The sequence below is a fragment of the Rhinichthys klamathensis genome, unplaced genomic scaffold (assembly GCF_029890125.1).
Source record: "Rhinichthys klamathensis goyatoka isolate OS25496 unplaced genomic scaffold, OSU_Roscu_1.1 h1tg000803l_1, whole genome shotgun sequence".
Lineage (NCBI taxonomy): Eukaryota > Metazoa > Chordata > Actinopteri > Cypriniformes > Leuciscidae > Rhinichthys > Rhinichthys klamathensis.
In genome coordinates, this window is record NW_026607195.1 from 34,674 (window position 1) to 53,882 (window position 19,209).

General features: G+C 36.9%; 1 protein-coding gene across 1 annotated transcript in view; it reads left to right on the forward strand.

Moving 5' to 3' along the window:
• pcxb (pyruvate carboxylase b) overlaps window positions 1-18,648 on the forward strand; it is a 53,248-nt gene extending 34,600 nt beyond the window's left edge. The window contains exons 7-9 of the mRNA XM_056243550.1: window positions 11,836-12,084; window positions 13,395-13,535; window positions 16,720-18,648. Of these exons, the coding sequence (XP_056099525.1) occupies window positions 11,836-12,084; window positions 13,395-13,535; window positions 16,720-16,971 (642 nt within the window). The 3' untranslated portion in view covers window positions 16,972-18,648. The remainder of the gene's footprint in view (window positions 1-11,835; window positions 12,085-13,394; window positions 13,536-16,719) is intronic.
• Window positions 18,649-19,209: the final 561 nt, after the last annotated feature.

Here is a 19,209-nt window from a genome sequence, read left to right on the forward strand (position 1 = left end):
TATATATATATATACATATATATATATATATATATATATATATATATATATATATATATATATATATATATATATATATATATATTGTCATTGCATTCTTGTGGCTCAGTGACACACCTGAATGAAAGGGTCATTAATATGCAGCTCCATTATGCCCTCATTATGCGGGCCCATTGTCTTCTCAGGTGTGAATCACAGCAGGTCACACCCCTGCGCATATTGCCTTTCCAAACAAAAAGTGTCATTTTTAAATTTAAACCAATCTATTGTTTTATGTGAATGATAAGGCAGGATGATTTTCAGATCATTTTGAAGAAAAAAACTCTAGGCGACAACATCCATTAGTCAAAAGTCTTGTGGACACATATTTAGTATGTGTTTTGTGGCCTTATTTCAGAAACTTTAAGTTTTAGTTTTTTCAATAACCACGCATAAACAATATTCTCTCAAAAATACAAACATGTACATACATGTTGATAACATATTATGGTAGCCCTGTTTGTGCTAAATAGAGTGTAATTACACCTTTGCCAGTAATTTGTTTATAAGCAACTGAAAAAAGCACAAATCTCAGAGTATGTCAAAACATCTCAAGGACCCCAAAAACACCTTAGACCCCAGAGGGTTAATATTTAGTGTTTCACACCTGAGAAAGACAAAGACCCTCCCCCAATGGCCCTATTAGGTGATATCATTATGAGGAGCCTTGCACAAAGAATGCGGAGAGACTTAAAAAAGAATGGCTTTTAGATTGTTTGGATTTATTTACAACACAACATAATCCAAAGATACACAACAAATGACAAAAAAGCACATTAGTAAACACACTGATCTAAGACAGAGACTTTGGTCAGTCACACACCTTTATGCCATTCCTAAAACATGGTAGGCTGCATACCTGTCATCTCCAAGGTGTTTGATTTTTCACTTTACCATGTTCATGTACAGAGACTCATGTGAATGATGTGAAAGTCAGCAGGACTCATCAGTGGCATCTGGTCACTTTAAAAATATTTTTTTAGAAGAAAAAAAACACCTGTGAACATGCTGATATCAAGAGAAACTATAGGGCTGCACGATTTTGGGAATACATTTTAGATTTTTCTGGTTAAAATTATGAAATTTACTAAATACATACACTATATATATATATATATATATAGTATATATATGAACACCAAGTTTGTTGTGCCTTGTAGGCATATATGTGTAGGGCTATTTAAAATATTAACAATAGCCTAGATAGCAGGCAGCCTATAAATCGTTAAAAAGGAACACTTCAGTAACACTACACTAGAGAAAAATATATGGATTATCATATGTTACTTTAAACGTTTCCATACGTTACGACGTTATGAAATGAGATTGGAGTAAAAACATGAAGCCTAATGTTTGGTGCGTTTTGCTTTTCAAACCCACAGCGCGAGTGACTCAAACCCACAGTGCGTGCAGAGAACATTTACTGAAGCGATCGAGCCGCTCCAAACTATGAAACATTATTCTTACCATATTATACATATCTACGTGTGAGCAGATTTCCACAAACACAGTATTTAACAGTAAACACAGGTCTAAACATTATAATATTCACCATGAATAAACACTCATAATACGAGCATACTGTTATATCGTGCTGTGTTTAATTATCGAACATAAAAACATTCTCGTGTCGTACATGTAGGTCTAAATACATTTAGCATTAGGCTTCATGTTTTTACTCCAATCACATTGCATAACGTACATTTTAGTCTGGCACCAGTTTAACTAGTAGCTACAATGTTAAGTTTATGTAACAATAACATGCTACTATTAGTGTCTTACCTTAAAAATCGTTCTCATAATCAAATCGTGTTCTTCTAATTCTTCTGAGGTAAATCCAAGGTAAACAGCACAGCACAAACAACTCGATGAAAAGCAGAGCAGTGCTGAAGTCACAGATTAGATTCAGATTCTGTTTTGAGGTGATGAGGGCGGTAACAGCTCTGTGTTCCTCCAAGTGGATCATTTGCATATGAACAGCTTGTGGGCGTGGTCACATTAGCTCGGGCTGGAGAAACTGTACATGTCGTTGCTTTCATACGAATTACTTAAACAGAGAATATTTGTTTTTGATATGATTTACATCATTTTAAAATGGAGACTTCAAGCTTTGTAAAGACATATGTTTCATGTCACAGTGACAAGCATTCACTGAGTTATAGATCCATAAGTTATTAATTCAAGATTGCCATGATCTTGAAAAAATGGCACAACAATCTGCATTAAAAACATAAGAAATTAGTTGGTGATGTATGTCAAGTTTGCTCTCCGAATTGAATCCATCTAAAAGAAATAAAAGAAGGACCGATTACTTGAATGTGCACTTCATCAATGGCCATTCCAATCAGGTGCTTCCGGCAATCATGTTGAAGCATGTTTCTTCAATTTTTAGTTTCCTACAAGCAACAAGCAAAGTGCCCTTCTGTAAATCCAGCAAATATCAGCCGATCAGATTTAGACTTTCTACTTTACGAAAGTGTTTCGAGTTTAATGTGCCATACGCATCAGACATTTAGCAAGCGGAGTGTGAGTGTAAGCGTGACAACATATTTAATTTTTTGACAGGAATGAAGAATTACATTGCATTCAATGGATTATTTAGCTGACAAACGTCTTTCCTTTCAGTAGACAAAAACTCGAAATAGTTTTGAAAAGTTGTAAATTTTGAAAATTACATGATCTAGGACACATACAGTGCGTGCCATTGTAAAGACTGAAAGTCTATCCCTCAAAGCCTTGTGTTCATCCGTATTAAATTCAACATAGCGTCTAACGTGACTAAGGTTGTTTGCACATGGTTAGGACACTTCCTCATGTTTTATTACTTAATTACAATAGACAACAATGTTATATAGTTATATTCTGCATTGCTGCTTCTAAACATTACGCTAAATAAAAATTATCCTCAGGGTGCCATTGTTGTTCTGTCACCTCCAGATACTAAATACAAGAAGACAGAAAAAGCTTCCTAACACTAACTTGGGGCGTTACCCATAATGCACTTTAAGATGGCTAAAGATACTATGTCCTCTGACCTGGGTATCCATACACCACCACAGCCCCAGGCATGGTCAACATATGTGTCTGTGGGTGTGTTTGAGATACATTCATCATAATTGGTTGGAAAGGTTTGTGCTGCAGGGCCTGCAGTGACTCTCACACATCAGTGGCTCTATCTCTGCCAATCAGCTCATCCAGATAAACTCAGGTACATTACACACCACTGGACAAACACTGATAAGAATGAGCAATCTTCTCCCACAGCCGTACACACGAAACACACACTTCTACACGCACAAACAGGTTGAAATGGAAGAAATACAACCACAGTCTTAATGATATGATCAAAACATGTCATGCGCCGTCATGTCGAGCAGTCTGTGCTTTTGCAATCGTTTTAGATGGAAAAACACAACACAGGCACAACACAAACATCCATCCTATCTTTCTAAATATTTAAAGTGTGTATTTATGTCTATATAGTCAGTAAGAAGCAGCTTGAGGGAATAAAACTCTTTCCCTATACGCATTCGGTTTAGTGAAGTTAGCAGACACTTCAATTAAATATCGCTCCAGTCTCAATCCTAAGGGCAATTAACCATTCTATCTTTAGAAACCCTTCCTACCACACACTTACACACATATTCCAGGCTTATAAATGGCCTGAAAAGCTGTCAAATTAATGAAGAGTGACTGAATGAAGCGTGGAGCATCTTTGAACTGCAGCCACTGTGACTAATAGAATTGGTGAGCCCTCTTTTGTGTCTCATGCCTCCGCCAAGGGAAAAGCCTCTAAACCCTTTCCCGGCAATCCTCGGGGAGATCCTTCCTACACTAATCAGCATGTTTTATGTATTATTTAAAATACATTAGCTTGGCTGAATGTGCTAATAACTGGCTCATCTAGAGCAGAGACACTTCAGCACTTAATAGAAGGAGCAGGGCGACCATGGGAGGGTGTGTCATATTTAAGATGCGCAAGTTTAAGTGCTCAGAAAGATCTGTAGAGCACTGGCACGACATCCTGATGACATGAGACGCTCATAAGACATTATTGTACTTTATATGATGTAGACAGTGATGCCGGAAAGAGCTTTAGAGTGGGTGGGTTATGATGTCACTATATAAAACGACTGAGCTCATTAATATTAACGGAGTGTCTATTTACAACACGTGCAAATAGCCCGCCTTGTTGATAGAAGCTATTTACACTAACCCCGCCCACCAATGTCTGGTTGGGCCAGACAAAATAAAAAAAAACGGCTGAAATTTGTCAGCCACAGTGGCGTATGGAGTAAGGCGGGTAGCAGATTATTTCTGAGTCCGCCTTTTGCCAAGGTCGTTCTGCTCCCTTTTCCCATCGCATATCAGATTGGAAAGGCATTTATTTTCAATAAATATGAAGAAAATATGTAAAAAATGGAATTAAAGTGCCTAACCGTTATTTAAAGTGTTTATCGGGTAGGGTTAGGGCCGGGGTAAACCAAAAAGTTAAATTTTGACATTGTATCATCAAAGTACGATTAAAAATAAAATAGTTTTAACAAATAAAACAGTCGAAGACTGTTCTAATTCTATTCTGATTCTAATTATGTCCTATTCTAGACCAGAGAAATAGCGCACTTATTGGATATTTGTCAACGTAAGTTTGTTCTCCAAAAATCCCCCTGAATGTTTTTTTTTTAAACGCAGTTCAAAAGCTTTCAGTTCCTGTTTCTCACCTTTAGATCAAGACTAGTAGGTGTGTCACAAATGAAATATCTGTCAGATAAACAACCACATGGACTCTCTACTATCATATGGGTTCTTTATCAGTCTTGACTGATCATACTCATCTGCACACTTCAGATGATTGACTGATTGATTGAATGACTGAGACAGGGTTTCAGATGATGTGTGTGAATGACAGCACACTCCTTTACATCCCTTTCAACTCCCTGAGTCTGCCAGACCATTACTGTCAAAGCCTATAGGCTCAGTCATAGTGTCATGCATGTTCACTTCCCCTATAGGAACCTGTCAGGATTTCATCTCTACTGCAGTGTTAGGGAATACAAACTAAAAGTAGCAATGCTAGTAACTTTAACTACATTTTTCATTAGCATCTGTTTTTAAAACTGAATATTTTTGAAGTAATGAGCTTATTTTACCAACCGGTAAAAATGCTACATCAGTGTTTTGACTAAAATTTCCTCTCTCATGCTTTATAAAGCATTTGGAATTCCAATTAATTTAGCTGAATAGTTTGAATTTAATGAATTTAAATAAATTTTTTACTGATTCACATATTAATTTGAGCCACAAAATCGCAATACAACATTTTAATATTTTGAATAATTTGACAAAAGAATATACATGACTGCTTAAAAGTTTCTGCTTAAAGGAGTAAGTAATGCTTTTTTTAAATAAAGAAGTTAATACTTTTATTCACCAATCATGCATTAAATTAATCAAAAATATCATTATACAAAAGATTTTATTTCAATGGAATGCTGTTCTTTTAAATTTCTATTCATCAATAAATCCTGAAAAAAATATGTCACAGTTTACACAAAAACTATAAGCAGCACAACCATTTTCAGCTTTGATAATAAGAAATGTTTCTTAATTTCCAAGTCAGCATTATAGAATGATTTCTGAACGATCATGTGACACTGAATACTGGAGTAATGATGCTGAAAATTCAGCTTTGCCATCACAGAAATAAATTACAATTTAATATGGAAAACTGAAAAAAATGAAAAAATATTATTATTATTATTAAGTAAAAATATTTCAATAAATTTGTCAAATAACTGCAGCCCTGGTAAGAATAAGAAACATTTTTATCTTTAAAAAACATTTCTTGTAAAATATCTTACCAACCCCAAAGTTTTGAATAGTAGTGTACTTAATTATTATTCTTATTAGTTAAATGTTGTTCATCATTGTTTTTGTTTTTTACATTTTGGTGCTTAATAGTTTTATTTAATAGTATTTAGTGTAAACTAATTTGTTGAAATGTGAATCATAAGTAGGGATGTCCCGATCAGGTTTTTTTGCCCTCGAGTCCGAGTCCGAGTCATTTGATTTTGAGTATCTACCGATACCGAGTCCCGATCCGATACTTATATAATACATAAAAAAAAATAAAGAAGAGAGAAAAAACAGATCCAGGATGTTCCTTATTTTTTATTTAATTCACCTTATTTTAACATTCAACAACTCTGTTAACAAACAGAGCACTTCTGTGAGGTAGCTTGAACAATCAAGTAATAAATAACATAAAATCTTCACTTTTGGACTTTAGTGCAACAGTAAATATAGAAAAAGTCTAATATAAAAACAAATAGCACCTCAACTTAAAATACCCGGCAGGCATGTAAACAAAAAATAAAAATGTTTTAAAAGTGTATAAAAAAATAATGAGAATATAATATAGGCCTACATTAGGGGTGTAACAGTTCACAAAATTTGCGGTTCGGTTCGACAGGATACAGCAAAAAGAAAGAAATGCCAGAGAAATTTCCTATTTATTAAAAGAAAAACTATTTTTGTAGTTTTCCTACTCCTACATCTTGAAACTTTCAGGTTTATAAATGGGGGTAATCTTTGAAGGATGAACAAATAATGTTTTGGTAATCACTAATCACATTAAAAATAACATTTAAATATATATTTATATAATATTTGAGTTTTGAAGTGCAACATTAAATCCATGTTCATTCACGGCACAATGTTTCTCCTGGTTCCCACGTCAGCGCTGTTTGATCTAATAGAGATCTACGATTAATAACGGAGACATTTGAATGCTTCTCACTAGATCTCGCAGCGATGTTATTACTTCAGTGGCGAATTCAAATGTTTTCTTCACTGGATCTCTTAACGCTGTGTCGCTTGATCTCGCGCTGCACAGATGTTGCTGGTCCGAACTGATAATGGTCCGTTAAGCACAATATAATGAGAAGCGCAGTTTCGTTCCGCTTTCATTACGTTTGCCATTTGATGTTGCGCAACGTTGTGGTGATCGCGCCAGCGCGGATTTTGTCTGCAGGAAAAATGGTCCTAGGAATCGTTCGGTATATGCGTACCGAACCGGAAGCCTCGTACCGAAACGGTTCAATAATTACGAATACATGTACCGTTACACCCCTAATTTACATGTATCCGAGTCCTGATCGGGAGGTAACGTCCGATTCCGATCGAGTCTGAAACCACGTGATCGGGCCCGATTTCCGATCGCGTGATCGGATCGGGACATCCCTAATCATAAGTAATTTTCTGTTTTGATAAGAATCTTGGTAGAACTTTATTTTACAGTCCTGTTCTGCGTGTACATACTATGTATTTATTATAACAATTACAATAACTGAGTTATGTACTAACCCTGAACCTACCCCTAACCCTAACGTTAACCCATGTAGTTACCTTATATTACCAGTACTTTCTTGGGTAAGTACACTGTAAGTACACGTACTGTAAAATAAAGTGTAACCAGAATCTCAATCTCTGACCAAGTCCAGTTTTTCAAGTACAAATCAAGTATCTTCCACGTTCACGGTTCTACAAGATATTAAACGGTGTTCACTCTGGGTCAGAGAGGATAGAAAGGCAGTGTAGTCAAACACACGCATGCATGCGCATTAATGCTAACACAGGTACACACATACACAGACAAACACCTGCCTTTTCCTTCATGTTAACTTACTATATATGATCTGGCAGTTAACTGTGTAAACATACTTACAGTTGGGACAATTACACAGCTCCCTCAGAGGCTCGACCACAGGAAGATGCGTTCAGGTCAGAGAGCGAGAAGCTTCACACTGTTTTATGGCTACATGAGTTCCCATTACAGCCCACCGCTTTGTAGTCTTCTCTCCTGTGAATCCTGTGAGGAAAGCAATGGACCATCACGCCTGACGAATTTGATTTGGGCTAGTGAAATGAGTCTCTTTGTTAGCTAAAGTGCATGAGAGCACTCGCAGACAGATGGAGAGCAGAAAAATTCCTAGTGGATTTTCAGACATATAATTAAATGCGATCCCTTTATGCCCGTTTCAATGGAAATTTAGGAGGATTTTTTTGTGTGAGAATATTCCTTAAAAGTAGAAATCAAGAAGTCTGGGGCATATAAATGTAGATTGCTTGTTAATTGATGTATTCAGTAAAGCACCAAGTATAACTTAATCAATTTAGCTCTTCATAAGTCACTTAATGTCTTTTAAAATTTAATCAAACATTCTTCTCTTTGTACTGACACACAGATGTCTGATGATTAATGGTCATAGAGAGCGGTAATATTTTGGCTGCACCTTTTTTTATCCAGGCTTATTGATTTTTCCAGGAGGATTGTTTAGCATGACATCACCCCAGTGATATTTCCAGCCCGGCTGTGACAGTACAGAATGACAAACAGCCTAAATGCACACACTGGGATGGGGACAGATGATTCAGGGGGAAAAAAGAGCAAATCTCATCTCCTTTCAATCTGTGTCAACAATGTCAAATATCCCCTTTCACCCAGCACAGAAAGCAATGTGAGGAAAACAGAAGCTCTCCTAAGCAACTTCTCCTGCTTTGACGTATGATATTGTAACTGCTGTTTTCTGAGTTATGAAATTATATAACCTCTGACAAGAGTCTATAAACAGTTTCTCTGCAAACCGCCTGGTAATCCATATAGCATAGTTTTCGAAACCTTATAGCAGAGAGTCTGAGTGCAGAAGCCAGCAGTCTTAGAAAGTGTCTTTCTCCACAGTATGTGTAGTAGCACAATTGCTCTTGCAGTAGTTTATGGTAATGACAGGGCAGATAAGGAATACATAATGCTATGCTTTAACTTACTATGAAATAAATGCAGTTCAAGTTTTCTCCTTAAGCTCCTTACCTTACCTCAGGCTTGGAAAACTAGCTTTGTAGTTTTCTCACTGCTTTTGCACAGCTTTACCTTCTTCTTTTTTTATAGGTTTTGTGTTTAATGTTTCCACATAGGGACTATGTACATTTCCTCGAACAAGATGCTAAATGTGGAGAAGAGATAGAGACCTTTCATAATACTTAAAGGGATAATTCACCTAAAAATGAAAGTTCTGTCATAATTTACTCACCCTCATGTCGCTCCAAACATGAATGACTTTTTTTCTGCTGTACAAACAATAAAAATCAGTGTTGTCCAGCTTTATTTCTGGATCCCATTGACTTTCATTATATGGACAAAGAAATCTTCTTCAGAATTTCTTCTTTTGTGTTCGCGTTAGAAAGAAAGTCATCCAGGTTTTCAGAAACATGAGAGTGCGTAAATTATGACAATTATCATTTTTGGGTGAACTAATCCTATTAGGATTAGCTGTGGAAGAGTTTGTTTGAAAAAGGCTATACTTGCACATCCCTTGTGTAATGAATAAAACCTTTACAATATAAGAATGTTTCCAAATGCAATGATGTCCTACCTGCCTGTCAACATATGTATTTCCATACCTCCGTGCTCCCATCACACGTCATCAGCGCGTTGTAGACATTGTCACTGGGTCCTTTAAACAAACAGCAGTATTCTTTTACAGTTCCTCCTGAACCAAAACAAAGAGCTTATGGTGCGTTAACGCCATGTCATAACCGTAATTACAACATGGTAACTCATGATTACTCAGTTCACGTCCTCCGACTCGGATTTATGCGTTTGCTATCAACACCGAAATGAATGTCCAGAAGTCAGGTGGGACAAGTAAGAGCTCTGTAAGTTGTTTACATTCATTATTAATGTTATGTTCTTTGAGACATGAGGTAATTTAATGTGCAAACTCTGCTGTGTGCGTTTATGTGTTTTAAAGGAGCCGTGGCTTTGGAGAGCAGGATCTAAAGATAGCTTACTATTGCTAGCCGCTCTGCAATTACCTACCCTACCTTTAAGAATGAATTTGCGATGCCCAGGCATCTTGAGACATGTTACTCTATTGCTAAAAACAAACAGCATCTCAGTTCTGATGTATTGAGATTGGAATATCATCAACTTCACAGGACTAATGTCCCTATGGAATCTCAAGTGATGGAGTGATGAGGGAAAAAAAAAAGATTAGAACATGTGAGCTTCCGTACCCCACACCTAGCCTGGGCAAATAAACTTGCATACAAAAGTCACAAAACTACTAAAATAAACCTATATCAAACAAAAGCGAGCCCATATGGCCTGAAATTATGACTCAACTGCTATTAAGTGGCAATTTATTCAAAAGTTAGGTGGGTTGGGACTACAGGCAGCCTTTTCTACTATTTTATCTGAATAACAAAATGGGCTGCTGAGCGTTTTATGAGCTGATCTGTTTTGTTTTCCCTCTCTTTCCTCCACAAGCCCTTTTGTGTAGTCTATTCACTTTGCCCCCGTTAGAAACCAGGCTTCTTCTCAGTGCAAGTCCAAGGACCATTTTTCAATTCATTCTCTCTGCTGTGAAACAAAAAAGGAGAAAATAGTGTCACTTGGCTGGTTGGTTGCCTTGCCAACACCAAAAAATCAGCAAATTTTTGTACATAATGAATTGAGTCATTTTAATGTCATGTTGGTGGTGTAGCTTCTCCTTTGCAATTGACCTATTTGTCAAAGTGTTTGTGCTTTTGTTCATTAACGCCCACTCTGACAGTACTAATGATGTATTTAGTATGTTTGAGCTTGCAAAGTCAGTCAATTGCCAGAGGACAAAGACATTGTAAGATAGTGAATGGTACTGTTGATTCATTTGTTAAATATTTATGCTTTTCAGTGACCTGAAGACTGACTCACATCACTCTATTATAGCTGTCTAGTTTTTGAGCTGTCAACATCTGAAACCTGGATTGGTTGTCATGAGGAGGGCATTTCACTCAAGACTTGGCAATTCTCCAGTTTTATTAAAGGAATAGTTCTCTCAAAAAAATTAAATTTCCATTGTTTACCATTTGTTTAAAATATAGGCCTACTGACTACTTTTTTCCATATAATGAAAGTGAATCAGGACAGTGACGTGTCGACCTCTAAATAAAATAAAAAACACCACAGAATCATAAAAGGGGTTCAAATGACTCATCTGTTACTGTATATTCTACATTTTCAGAAGTCATCATTCTTGCGAGAAAGACCGGAATATAAGCCATTATTCACTTATAATCTTCTGCACCAGTGGGCTGATAACCACTGCAACTGCATCATTGAGTTGAACTTGGGAACTGAATCAGTCCGATTCATGACCGAGTCATTCAAGTCATTTTTGTGAATTGTACCAGCAGATTCATTGAAAAGATATGATTGAAAAGGACGATTGGTCCACAAATCAGACATCGCTTCTTCTTTAAGAAACTCTTATGAACATGTCAGGGAAATCTAGGGAGAGTTTCTATAATGACAAACTTAATATTCAACAATAAAATTGACTTGACTGCTCTGACGCTATTGGATGAGAACTGAACTGAGCTGGATGATGACATCACCGGTTTCTGTAGAACTGCTTTATAGATTAAATGAACTAATAATTGATGATCTTTACAATGGAACTGAATCAAAACTGAACTGACTTCAGCTGAACAATGACACATTTTTCTTTTAAAGCTGCTGTACAGCCGAAATGAACTGTTTGCATCATTGAATAATTTTCCTGTTATCACTGTAAAGCTGCTTTGAAACAATCTGTATTGTAAAAAGTGCTGCTTGACTTGACTTAATGACAGAGCTTCGGAATGACAGAACATACATTTGTAGTTTTTAGTTCAGTTGTGCTCAGCTGGTACTCTGATGATTGTTGCACCATAGTATATGCCCATAACAAGTTAAACTTTTGATGTTTCTCTAAGGTTCTCAAGTCCTTGCCTAGAATCGAAGGTCGTCCCGGGGCTTCACTTCCACCGATGGACTTTGAGGCTCTTGAGTCTGGTCTACGATCGGCATATGGTGATGACATCACCCCTGAAGATGTGATGTCAGCAGCCATGTACCCCAAAGTTTTCCAGGAGTTTAAAGAGTTCACATCAAACTTCGGCCCGGTGGACTGCCTTAACACTCGCCTGTTTCTGGACGGCCCCAAAATCGCAGAGGAGTTTCAGGTACATTTCTATTACACTGTGATATGTGAGGACATGCTGCGACTCACAACATCGATTGACTTAATTTCCTTATCACTGTGCCTCATTTCTTCTTACTAATTTCTCAACTATATTTTACTCTGTTAAAATTATAACACCAAGGGATGTGATTGTGACCTTCTAAACTTTACCCTGACTCTCCCTGAGAGATTTGCAAAATTAGATTTCCTTCTGTCCTCAACTAGCCTCCACGTTCACAAAGTTTATTAGCACACTTTATTGCAACAGTTGTTGTAAAATTGATTAGAATAGTAAGATTGAATTGAACTTTTGTGTTCAAAATATATTGCTTTGAACATCTAGGCTCTCTTTGTTAAGGTGCTGTGAAGTCAGATAAACCATAAATGATATTTTACACCTTACACTTTACACTTTAATTTAACTGAGAGTTTGACTTTGTAAAGTTCAATGAGTGCAAGTTTTTTAGCTTAATCCATGCTAGCTCCTAAATAATCTCAAACTGGTACAGCTGTATCTCTATCTAGATGAGCCCTGGGGTGTTTCTAAATGTGTTGATTGGAGCTTAGCCGTGTGTTTGCCTTCTAAAACCCCATTATGAGTTAAGTGGGTGTTACCTGGCAGCCATAAATGTGTCTCGGAGTCCTACTGCAGGCGCCACGAGAACTGAGAGCACCACATGCACGACTCGCATAGCTGATCACGCTCCGAGACAGAGCGAGAGCCAACCAGGGATCAAACTCACCTACAAACTCGTTTTACTTTGAAAAAAGCACCAAATCTGTTAGATTGCTTACATGTCTTAATCATCTGCTGGCCTGATTCTTCAAACCAGGTCTCTCTGTACTCTTTCAAAACGAACCAGATTTTCCTCGGTTGTTATGCGTAATCATAAATTTCTCAGGGACTGAAGTTATTTGGCGGCGTGTTTCTCCACCCAGTCGAGCTGTCCAAATGGGATGTTAGTCGTGGCTGATTAGCGTAGATTAGCATGAGCTATATTAAGCTGTCACTGAGGCAAATGCAAGCACACCCCAAAATAGCATCCCCTCCACAGCCAAACAGCACATGGTACAGACCTAATGCATCCCAGAGGCCTGAGCTAATCACTCATCCCTTAATCTACCTTAATTCTACCCAAGTTTTTTATTTATTTTATTTTTTTTTTAGCCTATTGTGCCCCAATCTGGTTTTGTTGTTTTTTTTGTTTTTTTTTTGTTTTTTTTTTTTTTTTAGCTCAATCGCAGCTTTTCATTTCTCATACCTAGCTCTTCATTGTGTCTTAATATGTTTCTGGCTCTTTCCTCTCACAGGTTGAGTTAGAGAGAGGGAAAACGCTGCACATCAAAGCCTTGGCCTTGGGTGACTTGAACAAGTCTGGTCAGAGAGAAGTGTTTTTTGAACTCAACGGCCAGCTGCGTTCAGTCTTGGTCAAGGATACGGCAGCAATGAAGGTAACTGTTTGCTGTTTATTTTATTCCCTGGATTGGTTTGTTTCATCACTGAAAAGCAATTATCCTGACGCAAACAGTACACTCAATCATTCAGACATGTTTTGCGAATGTTCCATTTTCTCTCTCTCGAGGTGTGAATAATTTCTGTCATAAGCTAAAAATGATCTTGCTCTTGCTGTCATAGGCGTTTATCACTTAGAGGAAAAAAAAGTGTTAAAAACATCTTTTAAATTATTAGGGCGTGCAATGTATAGCTGCGTTCCATTCGATAGGGTCCCTACACAGTGTTCACTGCTCCCTACTCCCTGAACACGGTGTATCAGTTGAAGTGGACTTCGCTGACAATAATCGCTCATGCAAACGTCATCAAAGAAAGTTAACGATGGGGTCGCGCAGATTATGATAAAACATAAATAGATATTATAAATTACTTTCGAATTTAAAATATATAAAATACATATACAAAAACATACAATACATATACAAAACACACATTATGTATTTTATGTAATATAATAAAAACTTAGGATATATGTTAATATAGCCTTCTTGAATGACTTGCGGCAATTAATAGACTATTAACAGATTTGAAGCAGAACTGTAATGCTATATGAAAATAAATTATGATTTGATTAACTATGTGTAAATGTGTTCTTAATTCATGGTCTGGGTCTTATCTTGTGCGCTTTGACCGCTTTCTTTTCCACACACAGCCGCATAGTAAACATTCCTGACTTAAATTAAGTAAAATAAAAAATTACCGAGCCTCATCCGCTTCTCGACACTTTTACTTTGTCATGCCTATTCATACAATAGAATCTGAAGTTCTCACTTTCATTGCCCACACATAAAACACATCATATTTAAGATGATTCATTACAAAAAAAAAAAAAAAAAAAAAACTTCCATTTGGTCTGTCCTACTCTGGAAGATGGTTTCCACCCTCTGTAAATACTCTTGATTTGTTATTGTCTTGTTTGGCAGACAGAGGATGGTCCAAACACATTTAGTGTCTTCAGTCACAGATAAGTCAGAGTGATGACACTTGCTCAGCATATGCTCAATAGAGCTCGCCTTCTGCCTCAACACAATTAGCAAGAGCATTTCTCCTCATGTCACATGAAGTTCATTTTTGCAGGTCCAACATTTTTCTTCTGCTGTCTGAATTTTTTATGCCTTTGAAATGAAAAATGTAATCTGATTTATCTCTAGGCTATTTGTTAAACGTTTAACATGAATGACAGATACTAACACTGTCGCTGGTTTCTGCCTTATTCATCATAGGTGTGAAGTTAGGGGAACAATAGTTACGTGACACCAGTTGTGAAATGAAATTGCATCACTTAAATATACTATACTATTTATTTTTAACGAACATATAATCAATTTCTAATGATATTTGTGTGTGTGTGTGTATATATATATATATTGTGTTTTTGTGTATATACTGTATACAGCACCGGAGAAACCTTTTCATAGTTCCTAGAACTATTGGCGGATGTACCCGTTTTTTGTTGTGTTCGCATTGCAGGAACTAGGAACGATTTTAGTTCTAGGAACTCATTTTGGAGGAACTAATTTAGCTCCTATTTCAGAGTAGGGTCTAAACCAGCACTTTAGAAACTACCAGTGACGTTAGTGTACACCGATTGGCCGAACGCATGCGAAACACCAGCACCCTCCATTTTTAAAAAAAGCTTTGTAAACACACATAGTGTGTATATAGCCTATATATTTAGTCCACAAACTAACTCTACGAACATGGAAAACAGTGATACATGGTCCTCAGTGATGGATTAGCCTCTTAACCTTTGCGCTAAGGAGAAAAGTCAACGCAATTTTGAGGGGACCAAGAGAAACATGATTAGGCCTATGTATTTCTGCTCAGCTAGCAACACTGGACATCAACCACATGGCATACGCTAATACCTTTTCATATACTGTCTACTTTCATATACTGTACATCCGCCAATAGTTTCCTAGAACTATTGGCGGATGTACCCGTTTTTTGTTGTGTTCGCATTGCAGGAACTAGGAACGATTTTAGTTCTAGGAACTCATTTTGGAGGAACTAATTTAGCTCCTATTTCAGAGTAGGGTCTAAACCAGCACTTTAGAAACTACCAGTGACGTTAGTGTACACCGATTGGCCGAACGCATGCGAAACACCAGCACCCTCCATTTTTAAAAAAAGCTTTGTAAACACACATAGTGTGTATATAGCCTATATATTTAGTCCACAAACTAACTCTACGAACATGGAAAACAGTGATACATGGTCCTCAGTGATGGATTAGCCTCTTAACCTTTGCGCTAAGGAGAAAAGTCAACGCAATTTTGAGGGGACCAAGAGAAACATGATTAGGCCTATGTATTTCTGCTCAGCTAGCAACACTGGACATCAACCACATGGCATACGCTAATACCTTTTCATATACTGTCTCCTTTAAATGTATAACACTTCTATCTTATAACGTAATATTGGACTATTATTATTATCAGGACTGTTAGACAGATCGTAAACTACTGAACACGGAGAATGTGAGCACTGTGAGCTCAGGCTCTGGCTGGCGTACTACTAAGCGGCGTCGAAATAAAGGTCCGCCACGCCATCAAAATAAAAGTCACCACAACAAGCGCGGTGGCGGTGCTACTGGCGGTGCGAATGCAACCAGGAAAATGTTCCTAGGGGAACCATTAGTTCTCGGGGAACCACCCTGGTGGCTAAGTTCCTAGAACTACACTGTGCGAAAGCACCTTATATGTATAAATTAAATAACATTAGAAATAGTATATATATAGTATAGTATATAGTGTATATATATTTATTTATATATATATGTGTGTTATTTATTTTATTTACGCTAAAAAAAAAAATATTTACACTACCATTCCAGAGTTTGAGGTCGTTAAGTCTCTTTTGATCAACAAGGCTGCACAGTTTAATTAGTAGTCTATAAAAAATATATATATATTACTAAAGCAGAAACATTATATGTTTGAGGAGTGCACAAATTCATTATGATCTTTCTCATTGTAAACATTTTAACAGTCCATTGAATCATGTTTCTCATAGCAGAAGATGACTGGCAGTTTGGAAATAGTTGTGAAGGAAAATGTGTCAAATATTTCATTGCCTCTGGTCTCTCCTGTAATCGTCTCATTCTGTTTTCTGCTTCGCCAGGAGATGCACTTTCACCCTAAAGCCTTGAAAGACGTGCGGGGACAGGTTGGAGCTCCCATGCCCGGTAAAGTGGTGGAAGTAAAGGTGAAGCCAGGCCAGAAGGTGGAGAAAGGTCAGCCTCTCTGCGTACTCAGCGCCATGAAAATGGAGACCGTCGTCAACTCGCCAATCTCAGGCATAATATCCAAGGTGCATGTCAATCCCGACAGCAGCCTGGAAGGGGATGACCTCATCCTGGAAATAACCGAATAAAATGTAAAAGCTACAGAGGTTAAAGGTTGCTTTTTTCTAGAATTCATTTTTTGACTGATCTTTTAATTTGGTGGATTGGTGGTATTGTGATTGCTGATGATTCTAACGTGGTGTAAAACTCTCCTGAGCTTTCAGAGTCAGAATAGTTTTTTGGCTGTTGTTTGATTCAAAATAGAAGCATATAGATGAAGCATTTATAGCCTGTAACCAGAAACCACAGAAGCCATTTTGTGATTTACTTTTTGGTATTCAGTTATCGCTCTGTTAATACACTGAGGACACTGAATTTACTTACAGCCTTGAGGAAAGGAGGACACATGACACCGACATTACAGACAGATGATTCCAGTTTTATTATTATTATTTTTAAGTCAATTAAAATGAACACGATTCATTATAAATCCAGATGACAATAACATAGCTGAATTTAAATGCGTGTGTGTACGTGTGTGTGTGTGTGTGTGTGTGTGAGTGAGAGAGAGAGAGAGAGAAACACTGCAAGTTGTAAGTTTGAAGAGGAACAGCAGTTTCATATTAATGTCATGTTAGTGGAGCGTAAAATCATCATTTTAAAATGTCTGAAATATTAATACCAGCAACTATTCTAGTAGATGCACATTAAGCACAGTGTCGTCATGATAACATCATACTGCAGTGCAGATCTTGCCAAAAGCAATAAAGTTGATTAATCATGAACACATAAGCTATTCAGATGTATATAATAATCAACAATAATTGAAGATTCAAAACCAGCCATTTTTTTTGGACTAGCTCATTATGAGGAATGTGAGTGTAGCTAATGTAATGTGGTAAATGTGTTATAATGCTTTTGAAAGTTAGTGCACAACAAATTCCTTATTTCTTCCTCCTCTCCTCCTCTTTTTAATCACTCTATCACCTTGCACCACGGGAGCTCTCAGGTATGCGCTTCCACTGTAAGTGAACAGCAAGTCATTACATAAGCAATAATGAAGTAAACAAATGCAAAACATATGTCTGTGGGGCAGCAAAGAGAAGCTTCATTTTACAAATACTCCTACAAAATGTTTTGTAAATGTAATTGTGTAATATGTTTACATAAATCCCACTTAAACGCTCAAACAATGTGTTTTTCTCATTCAGCAGAATGCGTTTTAAAACATTCCCTATTTGAATGCTGTAGAAAAGGAGACCGTAATTATGGGTAACCGTTGATGCACCTTTAATACTGAAAGTCTTCAGTCTGTTATTAATGATATGCTGCACAAGATAGTTCATACTTGACCTTGAAATAAGCCTTGATTGTAGTTTCATATAGAAATCTAACTGTGACATTTCAAGGTGGTTACATACTGAAAATGGGATTCACAAAAGAAAATCTGGAGTTTTTTTTACAGCAATATAGGGTCCCAATACAAGGTTCAAACTGATTGAAAAGTTGATGTAGTGTGAAGAGATCAAAGGACGAGGGTGATTGTTTATTGAGCTTTTGGATGCATTCAGTTTTTCTGATTGAATCTGGCTTGCTTATCAACGGCATACTGCAGAGAGGTTCCACAATTTTACAATGGCTTTTCAATAAATCATGTGACTTGCACATGGTTCTCACACATGTTGAGCTTAAATTATTAGCTTTTGTGTGATAGAGAGGAAGTGTGTGACTGAGCCTGTGCAAAAAGTGTTCATATGTTTTCGTGTGCATAAAAGCCAGAGATGCATACAGACACCCACGTGTTACCAGGGATACCAAAAGATACATGAAACCGAAAAATGAACTAATGTTCATTGAAGCTGCTCAATTAAACACGGAAACTGGGGTGTTTTGTTTTTTTAATGCCGCTGTTTGGCAGTTTCTGCCATGTTCTGATGTTTACAAAAGAAATGCTCAACCAATAAGAACCTGTAAGGTTCTTTTTGGAATCAACATCTTGTGGGTTTGATGTAGAATGTTTCTGTTGAACTAACAGGACTACAATTATTACTTATACAAAGCAAACTTCATAATTATATTCTATCATCAGTACAACTATTGCCTTTTGTTTTTGTTCTTTTGAGATAATTACTGTTAAATTTGTAATTCATGCTAAACTCAAATTCTGTACGTGGGCAGAGAACTGAGGACATTAGCAGTTCAGTCCTTAAGTCTTTCAGTTGAGGATTTCTTTATTGAAGCTGAAGAATTAAAGCTCCATACATATTGGTTTAATCATTTAATTAGTTGTAAAAGGGAATGTTGATGCAGTTCAATTGAAATCGTAC